We start from the raw sequence: 16,560 nt of genomic DNA, 5'->3' as shown, positions 1-16,560 counted from the left end.
TTCCATCAGGAGCATCTCAAGAGAGGAGAGGGCCCACATGCAGCCTCTGGCCTCACTATCTGACGGTGAGTAGACTCTAGCATTAGGGGCAGGTCTCCTGGAACATGGCACCCACGCCTTGTCGGGGAAGAGATGTAGTTTCACTCTCTGCCAACAGATGGCAGTGTTTCGGAGACACACAAACGGACATTATATATATATATATATATATATATATATATATATATATATATATATATATATATATATATATGCATGGGCCCAGAAATGCACAGTATAATAGACATTTTACCTTTTCTGTTCATCCCCATCTGGAGGCACTTGAGGAGGCGGCAGTACTGGCAGCGGTTCCTCTGCTTGCGTGACATGACGCAGTTCTTGTCGCGACTGCATCGGTACACTCTCTTATTGCAGATGCTGCGCTTAAAGAAGCCTTTGCAGCCCTCGCAGGAGATGATCCCATAATGCAGTCCTGTGGCGCGATCCCCACAGATAAGGCACGCTCTCTGGTCAACGCGGTCATCTAAAGACGAGACAGAATCGGTTGAAAAAACCATATCATTAATGGATCCAGCAAAATAGCAAGTTTATAGTGTGACATGGGTCATAGGAAATAACATGATGGGGTTATATATACTATAATATAGCTGGCAGTAAATGATATGGTCTACTATGCTATGGCCCTTATTCTGGTTCACTCGCAAAGGCAAATTCCTTCTCAAATGGACAAACCCATGAGCACTGCAGGGGGGCAGATGTAACATGTGCAGAGTTAGATTTGGGTGAGTGATACCCCTTTCACATTGCACTTTTAAACCGGTATATTGCCGTTTTTTTCCCATTTTAAAACGTTTAAGGCTGCAATGTGAAAGTGCCAAAGTTGATTTACCGGTTAAAGATAACCGGTATTTCAACACGGTTAAAAAGCAGAGTCCTACACGTTTTAAAGCCGTTTTTTAGGCAGTGTGAATGGCTCTATTTCAATGGCTTGAAACGTGTCCCTTGGGGGTTAAACGGGTTGAATTTTGAATGGTATTAAATGATTTTTAAAACGGTTTTCACCTGCAATGTGAAAGGTCTCAAGGCTCAGACCCGTTTTAAAGTCCCATTTAAGAATACCGTGTCATTACCCATTTCTGCAATGTGAAAGCAGTATTATTTTGTTTCTGTGCAGGGAAAATACTGGCTGCTTTATTTTTACACTGCAATATAGATCTCACTTTGAAGTAAAACCCCACCCAAATCTAAGGCCCTTATTCAGATCTGATCGCAGTGCAAATTTGTTCTCAAAAAAAGGGAAAACCATGTGCACTGCAGGTGGGGCAGATGTAACATGTGCAGAGAGAGTTAGATTTGTGCGAGTTCTTTTGTTTCTGAGCAGGGTAAACACTGGCTGCATTATTTGTACACTGCAATTTCAAATTCAACACACCCCATCCAAATGTAACTCTCTCTCTGCATAAGTTACATCTGCCCCACCTGCAGTGCACATGGTTTTGTCCATTTAAGGAGGAATTTGCCTTTGTGAGTAAATCAGAATAACCGTTATATTATAGCGGACACTACATGATGTAAACAACAATCCGCAGAGGCTGCAAATAATAACTACAAGCCTCCATACACTGGGCAAAAAGTCTGGATAATGGGGAAACCTATATATACTGGATGATCACCATTAGGCAAAGGACTCGCATTCAGTGGATTGGAATGATTAATAAGTAAGCACAAATATTATCTACTTATGGCACAACAATTACCAATACATTATAAGGGCTCAGCCATGTACCATACAGAGAAAACGTAAGTAGATCCTGGCAGCAGATCTAGAACTGCGCCAGACAAAATAGCAACACAATGAGCAAAAATATCTAATCGCAATCCCTTCGCAGTTTGACCGCCAGGAAGTCGGCGTTCGGGGGGGGGGTAACCTGACGTTTTCTAGAAGTGTCCAAAAAAATTTCGCCGGATTCTGTCGCAGAGTTGTGGAAGGGTCAGGCGCATACACACTAGGTGATTTTGCCCAGCGTGTATGGACAGCGATGATGGGGAATATCGTTGGGCTGAAAAATCACTCAGTGCATACACACCGAGCGATTTTCTCCCGTCTAAGTGATTTTTTCCTGGGGTGGACAGCTTTCTGTAGCCCGACGCTATGGAAAGCCGTCCACCTGGTTGCTCATCTGCTCCTAGTACCAGCAGATGAGTGGCGGGTTCAGCGCTGATGCAGGAACATTGCTACTCGCTGCCCCGTACACACTGGGCGGCTTTTGTGCAGTTCACACGCAGATTTGCACAGGGCGATGGCTATCTACTCACAGTTATCTGCAACGTTGCAGATGAGCGATCAGTTCTGAATCAGACCCACAGTATGTGATACGGTGGCTGTCGTACTCCACAGAACTGTTACAGACCAAGACTTGCAATAACTGGTAACCCCACAAGAATGTCTATCAATTTGTATTACCCATTATATCCCAAATAAAAGAATAATTCAATTAAAACTGAAATAAAGGAAGCATTAATATTTTAATAAGATGTATCCTCCGGCATTAAGTCCCTTTCCACAGTGATGGACACATATACATAACAGAGAATGGGATAGCGCGGATAATGCTGGATGCACGGATAACGCTGGATGCGCGGATAACGCTGGATGCGCGGATAACGCTGGATGCACGGATAACGCTGGATGCTCGGATAACGCTGGATGCACAGATCTGGTCAGTTGGACCAATTATCAAACAGCTGGATCTGTTATCAGTGTCGCCAACCTTCACAGATCTGGTAGGTCAGACCCAACAACAGGATCAGCGAATGTCAAAACAAGCATGTGGGGGGGGCATATTCAATTAGACGCAAGGTTTAACCTGCTGCTAAGTACTCAGTTGCATGTGAAAAGCTATACAAATACACGCATGGTAAATCAGGGGTTAATGCGCAGAAACCCACGGATTCCACTTAATGAATGGGTTTCCCTGCATGTTAATCCCAAACCGTGCCTTTTTCTCGTACACTTTGGAATTAATCCCCACTGACTGAATCAGCCCAATTCAGTGTTGGCTAGCGTCAAGAATCTTTGTGTTGGTCTTGGCGTTCCAAGTGGTGGACACAGAAGCACAACCAAAGATGCCACTTCAGTTGGAATGTGTTTAATTGATAGACTATGCTTTGCAATTAGATCTTTTTGACCCATATCAACAGTTTCTTAAGTTACTGTCCGCAAGCTGTGGAATGTTTATTTTACAGATCGGTGATGCAGACAGCAGGAAATACCCCCCAACACAATTACACCATACTCTGCCGGCTCCCGTCTAATGCGTCCACACAGAGTACTCAACACAGGTCCTACTGACCATCTTATGACCACCAAGATTCCAGTCCCAACGACAAGTATCTGGCTCAGAATTAGTAAGTGGCAAATGAATACAGAAAAGCAAAGTGAAAAGAATTTATGCAGAGACAAAGGGTAAGAATGCCACCTGGTTTTACTCCGACTGTCCGCCGGAACCCCCCTGTCCGGTCCAGGAAGTCTGCTTCCAACAAGGCCGACCATGATCGATCAATCGATAGTAGAGTCAATAGACCAATTGATCAATAGATAGATAGAGTCACATTTTGATATTCAGGCATTCTGTTTGTACTTATGTGAAAATAATTCCAGAAGTGTTTTCTTTTTGTGGAATAGATTTGGCTAAGACAAAAAAATAATGAACATTTGTTTGGAATTTACAGATCTGTGGAATTTCACCATTTCCAGTTGGTATTCCATATAAATGTGCTTTCTACCGCAAGATTAAATGTATACTGTATATCCCCCTCTCCCAATTTATTCCCAACAAAAGGAGGATTTATCCTGATAAACCCTACTTCCGTGAGATTCGGCAGAGAGCTACTTTAAGGAGAGTTATTTTAAGTGACTTGCAACGTGAAGCCTGATTTAAGATTAAACGCAGATCCAAGATAATGAGGATACATCTAGGTTAACGAAGTAGAATGCTCCAGTCATCATTCTGGCAGTTTCCTCTCTTCGTCTGACATGTCTGTCCCTGAAAATGACGGCACGCCAAGTAGGATTCTGCTCAGAGAGTCGCAGCCCAATTCTGTCGCAGTGGGAAAGTTACCATCAGACGATGGCAAATCTCACATGACAGCTCCTCTGGCTCCCGGACATACAATTTACATTTTTGTTCTATCTGACGAACGATAAAAGCCAGCAAAATGTAACCCCTTTGTTACTAGAGTAGAGGTGCGTTTCTTTGACACTATAGGGTTAACCAAATTAAATTTCAAACACTAAATTACTGGGTAGATTTCTCCTGGTTTGTCACATCCCCCCAAAGCCAGCACCTATTTTATCATTTTTTTAATCGGGTGCCGTCCGTACATAATTTGATTACTACGAAACACACGGTTTAGCAACAGAGGGAATATTTCCTATCACAGTAATTTGAAAAAAAAAACTTAAAACGCTAAGTTGGGTTGCACCAAATGTGTATTTCGCGAGCACTTTGGCGCAGTAATGATCTCTTTTGATTCACAGAACTGCAGCATAGGTTCATAGGGATGTATCTGTGTAGAGTTTGTATGTTCTTTGAATGCTTGCTGAGTTTCCTCAGGGTTTACAGTTTTCTTCCCAAAATACAAAAACATGAAAAAATTAACCCTGATGTGTATGTGCCCATGTGATTCTCTAAGTTATATCCAAATGTAAAGCGCAACGGAACATGCGTTGCTATACAAGAAGCTGTAAATAAATAAATATAGGAGGGACATAACAACACCGGCATCCCGGCAATGCAAACTTAACTGGGATGTAAACTTGACTGATGTGAAAGACTAGAAATGCACATTTCAATCAAGCAAGGAGCTATAAAATAAAACAATTTTATCCCTGATATGACCCTGATTTTGAACATCACAACTAATAAATGGAAATCAGTAAAAAAAATATGAAAATTAATATTTTACTACTGCCCTAAACTCACTAAGGTAGGTATAAATGTCAGCATACTATTTCAGAAATAATATAAAGTAATACAATGAGGACTGCTGAAGGTCTCTAGTCTACAAATTGTAACTGAAGGAGTAATATCTGCCAATGAGATAATTTGGGACAAATACAGGGGTCTTGGGTTCTCACCAAAGCCATGTCTGTGTAGAGTTTGTATGTTCTCCCCATGTTTATGTAGGTTTCCTCTAAATACTCTTCTTTCATTCCACAAAGTTCAAAATAGGGGTGGCCATTGGTGAACTCGCCATTTATTGTTCACATCAATGGTGAAACTGCAAGTGGCCATCGATGGCAGCACCGATGGTCACCCCTGCTTTTCATACACATACCCATGGGCCAGTGAGAACCTTGGGGTAGGGGCCAGGGGCGTCACTAGATATTCGTAGGCCCCATAGCAAAAGTTTGTAAGGGCCCCCTATTGGTGACAAATGTATGTAAATCATTTTACTTAGACAGAAAAGATGGGCCCCCCTCAGCTCTGGGCCCGATAGCAGCTGCATCCCTTGCACCTACGGTAGTTACACCTTTGGATAGGGCTTCATAAGTGCATCAAAGGACGAAGCTAGGGTCAACTAGATGGGATTGGTGGACCTTTTGATTAAAACATACTTTTCTGGATTTTATATACGCCTCCTCAAGCCAAGAGAAAGAATAAACGGACGGTATTTCCACCAAAATGCAGAAAAACTGGGATATGACTGTAAAAAAAAAAACTCATTCATGTACAATTCTTTAGGACTGTTGAGTGTCCCTGGAAACCAGGGAGAGATGACAGCTTCGGCAGCAGCGTGGTGATGGCTGACCAGCTAACTACTGAGTAAACAGTTAAGTTTAATGCCCTTCACCCCCGGATGACCCATGGGAACACCTGTGCGGACAGCCGTAATTTATTGACGGGCGGATAAACAGAATTTATATTGATTAACAAACCACACGTGCAGATAGATACAATGCACAAATGCGTTCACGGAGGCTGTAGAGATGGTGCCCGTGTACTATCTGCCTGTATATCTCTATAGGTGCATGGTCTTTATCACTGGGAACAGATAACTCTCATTAGCACTGGGCCAAACCACTTTTTTTTTTGGGGGGGGGGGGGGGGTGTCTGTATTATAGGTTCAGGCAGTGTACTTCTTTGATACTTTTATTTAAAAAAGGGAAGGAAGCAGTGGGATTCGGAATGCCTTTCAAGGGGCACAAATGTCAAACATGTCATCATGAGTATTTATATAGAGGGAGGAGCAGGGAGCGGACAATGGCAGGGAGTCAATACCCAACATTCCAACTGAAGACCGAGTCACAGTTACTGTACTGAATAGGGTTACGTCATGGAGTTATCTTTGTCCCCTGAACCCTGAACAGATTGATGAATGAATTGGATAGAAGTCCAGACTTTTTGGTCCTTCCTAATATATTTCCAGTGTATATACTTTAGAAGCAGTCATATGCAGTGAATAAATATATGTCATGTATGTATACAGTAGCAGTCCACATTCCTGACCTAGAGTGAACCATGCACTCCGGCCTTCATCCGTGATACAACAGTATAAACAAGTAAAAAACAGACACAAAGCAGTCTACTAGTACAAGGCGCATAATACGATTGTATAAATATTTAGCACAACAACATAAACCGTTTTACTGTAGCTGAAACTATACAACAAACATATTATACTATTTATTGTATACCCAGGTTTGTTATACAATACATAAATGTTGAAAACAACACTGGGGGCTTTTAATAAAAAAAACTAAAATAAAAAAAACTAAAATAAAAAAAAAAGACCTTATGGCGATTTTGGGATGTACTAGTAAATGTAAAAATATTTTCAGAGTTTTTAATTCCAGTTTTGAGAAGAAGAGGTTTGTTGGGCATGTGGAGATGTTGGGCATGTGGAGATGTTGGGCATGTGGATGTCACTTTATAAGCGCATGATTTTACAGCCTCTCAGGGAGGTTATTTAGGGCTGGCAGTTGTCAGGACAGGAATGCTTAAGCTGCACATCACTCTGTTAATCTATTTGAACATCTGACTTAGAACAATCCTCAATTCCTGTTCCTCTCCCTTTGTAGCCATGACATTTTCTAATCTTGCACAATGCTTTATCTGATAAAATATAGGGACGGGATTAACCTCCCTGTGCCTGGCCATTTTATTGGAACTGAGCCTTTTTGGTCTTTTCTATAGCCCTGAAGACTATGACCAGAGACAATTTAATCAACTATAATATATGGAAGAGACTAAAAAGAGACCAGTAAACCACAAAGTTATCTAGAAAAGCACTGGTACTGTCATAACAGTCACACATTTCCATGTAAAAGTATCAGTAGTTTAATGGGATTCACGATACTTCAGACACCATGTACGGATGATGTAATGGTTAGCATTACTGACTCACAGCGCTGAGGTCATGGGATCTATCCCCACCATGTGTTATATATACGGGGCAGTACGGATGATGTAATGGTTAGCATTACCGCCTCACAGCGCTGAGGTCATGGGATCTATCCCCACCATGTGTTATATATACGGGGCAGTACGGACGGTGTAATGGTTATAGCATTACCGCCTCACAGCGCTGAGGTCATGGGATCTATCCCCACCATGTGTTATATATACGGGGCAGTACCCATGGTGTAATGGTTAGTATTACTGCTTTACAGCGCTGAGGTCATGGGTTCTATCCCCACCATGTGTTATATATACGGGGCAGCACGGATGGTGTAATGGTTACATTACTGCCTCACAGCGCTGAGGTCATGGGTTCTATCCCCACCATGTGTTATATATACGGGGCAGCACGGATGGTGTAATGGTTAGTATTACTGCCTCACAGCGCTGAGGTCATGGGTTCTATCCCCACCATGTGTTATATATACGGGGCAGCACGGATGGTGTAATGGTTACATTACTGCCTCACAGCACTGAGATCATGGGTTATATTCCCACCATGTGTTATATATACGGGGCAGTAGGATGGTGTAATGGTTACATTACTGCCTCACAGCACTGAGGTCATGGGCTCTATCCCCACCATGTGTTATATATACGGGGCAGCACAGATGGTGTAATGGTTAGCATTACTGCCTCACAGCGCTGAGGTCATGGGTTTTATTCCCACCATGTGTTATATATACGGGGCAGTACGGATGGTGTAATGGTTATAGTATTACTGCCTCACAGCACTGAGGTCATGGGTTCTATCCCCACCATGTGTTATATATACAGGACAGTACGGATGGTGTAATGGTTATAGTATTACTGCCTCACAGCGCTGAGGTCATGGGTTCTATCCCCACCATGTGTTATATATACGGGGCAGTACGGACGGTGTAATGGTTACATTACTGCCTCACAGTGCTGAGATCATGGGTTCTATCCCCACCATGTGTTATATATACGGGGCAGTACGGATGGTGTAATGGTTACATTACTGCCTCACAGCACTGAGGTCATGGGTTCGATTCAGTATAAATCTAGTCAGGCGATAGCAACGTGCGGGGGCCCTTCATCACCGTTGCCGAGGGGCCATACACACGGAGCAATCCGCGCTTCATTTCTAAGCTATCTAGGCTAGCTTGCCTATGCTCCCGGAATGGCCGGGAGGCTCCCGAAAATCCCTCCCCTTCCACATGACCTCTCCATGCCGCTGGACAGAAATGCAGAAGTTTGCGGGTCCGTGGGAGAGGGCAGGAATAAAATGACTCAAATTGCGTCATTTCGCCCCATTTTAGCCCTGCCCCCTACTCACGGACCCGCGAATCGCTGTGTTTGCCTGGATTGGGGGTGGGGCTTTGAGTCGTCAGCCTTGTCCCCACCACCCGACCAGGAGATCCTGCTGACCTCTCCGGAATTCTCCTGGAGAGGAAATTTTAAAAGTCGGCAAGTATGATCTACTGTAGGCAGATGGCTTCGCAATGGGGCTGTAATCGCCCAGTGTGTATGGCCCGTAAGATTCATTTAGCAGGAACAGGTTTTTACTCAATCGCACAATGAGAGACACCCGATGGACAGTACATATATATTTCTTAAAGTTACAATCCGATCTTTTATTTAGAGGTTGGTGTATCGAGCGGTGAAAAAAGTTAAATTGCCCATAGCAACCAATCAATCAGCTTTGCAGTAGCATTTATCAAGTACATTCTATAAAATTCTAATCAGAAGCTAGTTGTTGCTATCTATGACCATTGTCATTGTGGTCACTGGTGCGTAGATCCAATGCTGACCCTGACTGATCATCCACTGACTCATTATTACAGATTCTGTCGTTTTTATTCAATCCAAACATGTGGTTACATTATCTGTTAAAAATAATGTTCAATCACGCGTTTTCCTGCCAGACTGAACCTTGGTCATCACCAGCTTTCTCTGCGCGTGACCAAAGGGCCACCAGACCCGTAGACTGAACCGGTCCTGACTTTTCAGAAATCTAGCAAGAGAGAATGTCCAGCAGCTGCATAAACTGGCCACCGATTCTGCCCAATCAGTATCTCTGTCAAAAACCACTTAAAAAAATAAATACAAATATAATATACAAAAAATTGCTACAGTGGTAAGTCCCATATACATGGGGCAATGCCACCTCCGCCCTAAGGGAGGTGCTAAGCACAGACCACTCAGCACAAAAGCGATGCACCCCCAATGAGGGATGAGCAATCTCTGCTGAGCAGTGTTTTGCCTGCGATGTAGCAGGATCCATCTCCGCGGCCAATGGCGATGCACGGGACTGCGTATTGCCATCGGGCATACACACGGTGCATTCCGTGCTTCATTTCTAAGCAATATACTCAGATTGTTTATACCCCTTTCACACCAGCCACCCCGGCAATTACCCGGCATTGTTGCTCCTACAATCGTCATTCCAAAGGCTTGAAAACAAAAATGGGGCGTGGCCTTCTGGGATCTAGCTATGCGGCTCCTTGTATTACCATAATATAACATATTTTTAGGCTCATTGCTTCTGATTGGTTGGCCACTTCTGACCTATTGGAGACCTTTTGAACTACACCTTGTAGATCTATTAAAAAGAACCATCTGCGTATAGTAAAGCATGTTCACAAATTAATTTCCTAATGTAGCCATTTTAATTGGAGTATTCCTACTTCCCAAATTAAGTCTAAAAAGTGACCATGTGCCGTTATTTGTGCATGTTTAAGGTTCCCAAAGATCTGCATTCAGTTTTAACATGCACAAACAGCAGAGGCTAATCAATCACCGCTTTTACACTGAGGCAAAAACCCAGGTCGGACCCAGGACAGCGTTGGTGTAAAAGGGACCATTCCAGGTCCATTGACACTGGACTCCTACCCAGGTCCTGACCAGGGTGGAACACTGGTCGGACCTGGGTAGTGTGAGGTGTAAACGGTCCCAACCCAGGTTCTATAGGGAATAGCAGGGCTGACCCAGGTTCAGTGTAAACGGTGCAGACCCAGGTATGACCTGGGTCACAGTGCTGTGTAGGGTATGAAGCTGGGTCCAACCCTGGAAACTCCCGTGTTCAAAGACCCGAGATTTTGGTGTAAAAGGGGTCAGCGGTGACATGGTTTCCATCATCAAAATGGTGCATTTGACCAATAGAAATGTAGCAAGCTGGCGGATCTAATCCAGTCATAACAACTGTCCAATCAAAACAAAGAATTAACAGTTCACACACTACATAGAATGACCAAACAGATGCCCAAAGCTTGGACACATGGGTGCGTCTCATCATGCCAACAGCACAAACAAGTACAGATGCCGCATTGCTGATCGCTTTATCCTTCTATCTGTGGTTTATATTACAGCCTATGTGCAATGCTGGCTAATCCTTCATACGGGATACGGTCGTATTGTCGACCCGATTTAGGTCGACAGTCCTTAGGTCGACACTGTTGGGTCGACAGGCAACAAGGGCGACAGGGTTCTAGGTCCACATGGATGAAGGTCGACAGTTGTCTAGGTCGACATGGGACAAGGTCGACATGGTTTTAAGTCGACAAATGTGTTAGGTCGTCAGGTCGCGAGGTCGACATGGGTTTTTTCACTGTTTTTTGAGCCGACATGTGCCGACATGCGGTATTTCATGCCCTACCATCCACTAGGGCGCGGAGGGAGAATAAAATAGTGTGCCGAGTGCAGCGAGGCACCGTGCCCGAAGCAATGCGAGCATAGCGAGTGATGCGACTGTGTTGACATTCAGGTAAAAAAACTGTGAAAAACCCCATGTTGACCTCGCAACCTGTCAACCTAACCCATGTTGATCTAACGCATTTGTCGACCTAAACCCATGTCGACCTTGGCCCATGTAGACCTAGACACCTGTCTACCCTTCACCCATGTCGACCTAGAACCCTGTCGACCTAGTTGCCAGTCGACACAATGATGTCGACCTAAGTGGGGTCGACAATACGAACCACACCCCTTCATACAGCCCTAGTTATGCTGCGTGGGTGTGGATGGAAAGGCCTACAGTGTCTAGGGTAGACAATAAGTCACCACCAAAATGTCGGCATTGACAATAGGTCGACATTTAAAATGTCAACAAAATGTTGACATGAAAAAAGGGTAGACAAGTTTTTTCTTTGTGTCCATGTTGACACCTGCCAACATGAACTCCCAATTAGTGTATGGATTCACTTGCCATGCTTCAGGAGTCCAAGTGTATATATACAAAAGTCCCCCCCCTTCCCCTCAAAATAAAAGTAAAACACTCAATGTTAATCAGGTTCTCCCAGTTGTGTGTGTGGTCTAGTGTGCGCACATTATATCGGTAAGGTTGCGTGCTCCTGCGAGTCATTAGCGATGTCCTCCATCGTCTGTACATGTGGGAGGATATCGCTAGTGAGAATCATGTTGCAGAATACAGCACGGCCCCTGCATTCCTCTGCCAGGCCCTCGCTAATGATGTCTTCCATGTGGCCTGTATCCATGCAGAGGGTGTCGCTGAAAATGCCCGGGAGCATACAACGCCAGCGACACAATGGGTACACACTAGACACTGTGCCCTATATGTCGCATGGGTGTATCCAGCTTTAGCTTAATTACTATCTAAAGTCAAATAACAGCCACTAGCTGCTGCTGTTTTACATGCAATGAGGAACCAGTCAGCATGCCCCAAAGGTGGTGAAACCCTTGTCGGCCAATCACATTGAACTTAATCCAATTTCAAAATAAAAGTAACTATTTAATTGGTTACTATGTGTGTGCGTGCCTGGGGGGGTCTCACGTACTAATGAGAATTACTGTACGGTCACAACATCGCTGTACTGTCCCCGGCCGCTGAACTTTGTCGCAGTAAGAGAAAACAGAGGATAACAACCTTTGAATTTTTTTACAAGACCCCGTAGGAATTCCGGATGACCCTATTAAGGACTCCCAAGGCCCTATTGATTTCATGACCCTATGCTCTCTCCCTTTCTCTGCATATTAATGGGGACTCCTTGTGTTATATTGCTGGGTGTTGGGTGGAGTGAAGCAGCATTACCATTGACCTCCCAATGCTCCCCTCGCTTTAGTATGTAAACCAACCCCTCTAACCTTGATATTTGAGACCGTTCTTCCATATCCACAATCACAGACATTCGGGTTTGGACGCTATTTCCGGGGACATTGTAACACGTAACTATGGCAGCACATTTATAGATATTAAAGTCGGTGAAATACGAATTTTGATGTTGGGAAATGTGGTTTCAGTGATCGTCAGTCACATAACTGTCACACGAGTAAATAAATCTGTGTTCAGTATGGTTACCCCGACAGTCAAAATACCGACGGACAAGACATGTTCAAAATGCCGGCATTCCATTTGCCGACATGGTCAACAAGTCAACAGTCAAAATGTTGACTTTTTTTTTGGTGCCTATGTCGACACGGGCACCGTATAAGTGTGCCGCTGCACCCTCTGTGCTTTGGGCATGGGGCCTCAGTGTGCTCGACACACTATTACAATCTAGCGCTCTATGCCCACTTTGAACGTGAAGCAAGAATACATAGAAAAAAATCATAAAAACTCATGTACATTTTTTGACATGTCCACATTTTGAAAGGTCAGTATTTTGACCGTGTCGGCATAATGAGTCAGCCTTTTGGAACATGTCGGTATTTTGACTGTCTGCCAATGGTTGTCCATTTCCACAGTTTCCCATCCCCATCAGAAATCGCTCCCTGCAGTGACGAATGACCCCTAGTGATATCAACCCCCACCCCTCTAGTGGTAACAGATCCCAGTGACAGTGCCGCCACCCTCAGCTCCACAACCACCCCCAGTGCTAAAAGATTACCCTACTCCTCTGACTCCTTACCTTATGGCAGAGTGCAGCAGTGTGTGGGGCAGGGGGGAGGTGGGGCAGGGGGGATATCATCAGCCCTCCATGCTGCAGCCGATATCTGCCCATGCTGAGATCACTTTTAGTTCCGGCCTATGCTCCCCGTAATGCCGGTCAAACTGCATTCTGATGCGCAATTTGGGGAGTGATACCGACGATCACAAACGGCAACATCAGTCAGTGGGCTGCGGCCGCAGGAAGAACTCTAGGGCAGATGTATTAAGCCTGGTGAAGAGATAAAGTAGAAGGTGATAACGCACCAGCCAATCAACTCCTAACTGTCATTTTTTGTAAATGTAGCTGATTGGCTGGTGCATTATCACCTTCTCCAGGCTTAATACATCTGCCCTCTGTTCTGCACTTGTGTAGAATGGATTTCCTCCATTAAAGACGGGGGACACTGGCGAGGAAGTACTAGCCCTATGGGGTAGGTCCTGTTCAGGTAGCGCGCTCTTGGAAAACGGTTAAACAAAAAAACGCATTATATCCATATGCACAGCAGGCTGTGCCACCGGGTGCCGGACAGTTTCCAGACCGTCGGGATCCTGACAGTCATTACCCCGACGTCGGGATCCCAACAGTCAAAACCCTGACACTCGGGGTCCTCACGGCCACAGACTATTCTCCCTCGTGGGGTCCATGACCCCCATAGAGGGAGAATAGAATAGGTGGCGAGGGTAGCGAGCCACCTTGCCCGCAGCATGGCGAGCACAGCAAGCCCGCAAGGGGCTTTGTTTCACTGTCCCCGCTGTCTGAGTCCGGCCAGTCGGGATCCCAACGTCGGGCTAATGACTGACGGGATCACAATACACAACTTCATCATTTAAAATGGATATATTTATTTACAAATAAGAATATTTTCGAGTTTTTTCTGAGTCACTTCAGCTTGTACCAAACAGACACAAAAATGTCACCCGTTCTGAACAAATGGAATCCAGATGAATAATTGACCACAGTAATTGCACTACTCTCGAACCGGCAGCCTGATGTGGTCACATTTGGGATAATTGCTGCATGAAGTACTTTGTTGCCGTATCGTACAGTTTTTCAGGCACTTTAAATACCACTGTGGTTTATGTAATAGAATGCGAAAAAATGCATGTGCGCGTTAACGCATAAGGCATTACATATTACATATGTGCCCCTATACATCTATCCTCTGTGTGGTACAAGTCGCGCTACGCATGACCCCTGAGCTCATTGTGACTTGGTGGCGAGGAGCATCTTTATGTGCGACTTTTTCAGTTACAGTGCATCTTATTCACAAAATGATGCGCATAAAATACACAAGCACCTTCTGCTGATTAAAATCAATGGAAAACCCTGTAACTTAGTATTTTCTATGCAGACATAGGCGAGGTTGCATACAGAATACAATGCACTGAAATGGAAAAGGTTGCACGCAAAGACACACTGCGCTACAGAGTCCGGCACAAAAAGGGCTGTTTAACATGCAAGGAGGCTAGATGTATGTGGACACATCTGTATCATTTGTATTTAAAACACTGGCATATTATGATGTGTCCTTTCAATATTGTCGTATACAACACACAAGGAAAGTTACCAAATATTGGCCGAAAATATAATATGTCACGTACATGCCTACAAGCCATTTCCCACGGTTAATACCCATTTCAGAGTCTCTTTTCTGCCCTTCACTAAGGGGGTGCTGGATGACTCGCCAACAGTCAGAATCCTGACCAACAGTTGGCTATTCTCCCTTGTGGGGGACCAAGCCCCCCAGAAAGGGAGAAGAGAACTTGTGGTGAGTGAAGCGAGCCACCAAGCCTGCAAGGGGCTTGCACCTCCACCGTCAACATACTGTTGGCCGGGATTTCATTGCCGGTGTACTGACTTTCAGGATCCCGGCCGTCGACAAACCAACAACCGAACCCCACTAAGGACACCATAAACACATATACATTTAAAAATTAAACACTGAGTTTTGAGGTTAGCGACTCACAGGTATCTTGCAGTAATGGATTAATAGTCCATTAATTATACACAGTACTGCTACATTGTTTAGGGGAGGGGGGGGGATAGGGAAATAAAACAGAAAAAAAAATATGAAGCGACAACATGTGGTTTCCAAAAAAAAAGTTTATCTTTAGTCCAGGCTCAACTTCATTGCAGTACAAGTGCTAAAGCAAACACAGTTGTGGAGTGTGAAAACGACAAAGCTCGCAACTCAACCTCATCTTGAACCCTGCAAAATTTTATGGCCTCTCCTCTGTAAAGCCTCCCCCCTCATCGTATTAAAGGGGCATTGTTTCAAAAGGTCACGGCGGGGTTCCATCCATGTTCTCACACAAAATAGGTTCAGTAGTGACATCACAAGTACAAAATACAGATTTATTTCTTTTTTATATATAAACATTCCAATGGCCAAAAAAGAATAATACCCAATTTTAGCTACTAAACCCCTCCATTGGTAATTTGTAGGTGACACCATGTTCCTTTGTCCATGGCCAATAATTCAAGAGAGAATAATGTTAGCCATTTATATTCTGTTACTAATGTAACACCGAAAAGATTAATAGTGGAACAAAAAAATGGGCAACAGTTTACAAAGACAAAAGTAACAAAGTAATGTAAAGTACATGTACAGCAACAAAACCCAGGCCTGCAAGTCAAGTAAACACCTCAATAAGCTTTGAAGAGCAAGATAAAATACAATCGGCACAGATAGCAGGTTTTGAGGTTATTGAGAGTATAACTCTGTAACGGATATTATAAGAAGGTATGAAAGTGTTAAATTACTTGGTATGCAAATGAGGTAACCAAATGGCACTACTCGGCAGAGATTCAAGAATTCTGCCTTTATAACTTGGGCAAATTTAAGAAAGATTTGAAAATGGCTGAAAAGCTCAAAAGGGCAACAGAACCTTATAAGGGGAGTCGCTGGTCCCCGTAACTTTTTGACCTTGCTGGCAGTAGAATCTTAATCAAGAACAGAAGCCTTAAAACCCGCAGGCAAAATTTCAAAGACGAGATAAGTGCCAGTGATCACGTTGATAAGATGCGTTGACTTTGAAATGAGAATGGACAATATTTAAGATGAGACAAATGTAACATTTTGTATTGAGAGGTCTAATTTTATAACGAAGACGTAAATGTACAGTATGGAGATTTAACGAAGCTGAGTACAACTGAACGTGCTATATTGGACGAGTTCGGGGTGGTCTTAAATTCTCAAATGTGTCAAAAATTGTACAAAATCGATTCTGAAAACCGACAAAATGGGA

The 16,560-nt window shown here is 43.9% G+C and overlaps 1 protein-coding gene across 2 annotated transcripts in view; it reads right to left on the bottom strand.

Moving 5' to 3' along the window:
* The window catches only part of NR6A1 (nuclear receptor subfamily 6 group A member 1), a 226,687-nt gene that overhangs the window by 34,907 nt on the left and 175,220 nt on the right, over positions 1-16,560 (bottom strand). For both annotated transcript variants that reach the window (XM_083160991.1, XM_083160992.1), the window contains exon 4: positions 293-523. In XM_083160991.1, the coding sequence (XP_083017117.1) occupies positions 293-523 (231 nt within the window). The remainder of the gene's footprint in view (positions 1-292; positions 524-16,560) is intronic.

Source organism: Crinia signifera, chromosome 9, assembly GCF_055691185.1.
Source record: "Crinia signifera chromosome 9, ASM5569118v1, whole genome shotgun sequence".
In the NCBI taxonomy this organism is placed as follows: Eukaryota; Metazoa; Chordata; class Amphibia; order Anura; family Myobatrachidae; genus Crinia; species Crinia signifera.
Note: the sequence above shows the minus strand (reverse complement) of the source record. Positions and strands in the feature narration are given on the sequence as shown.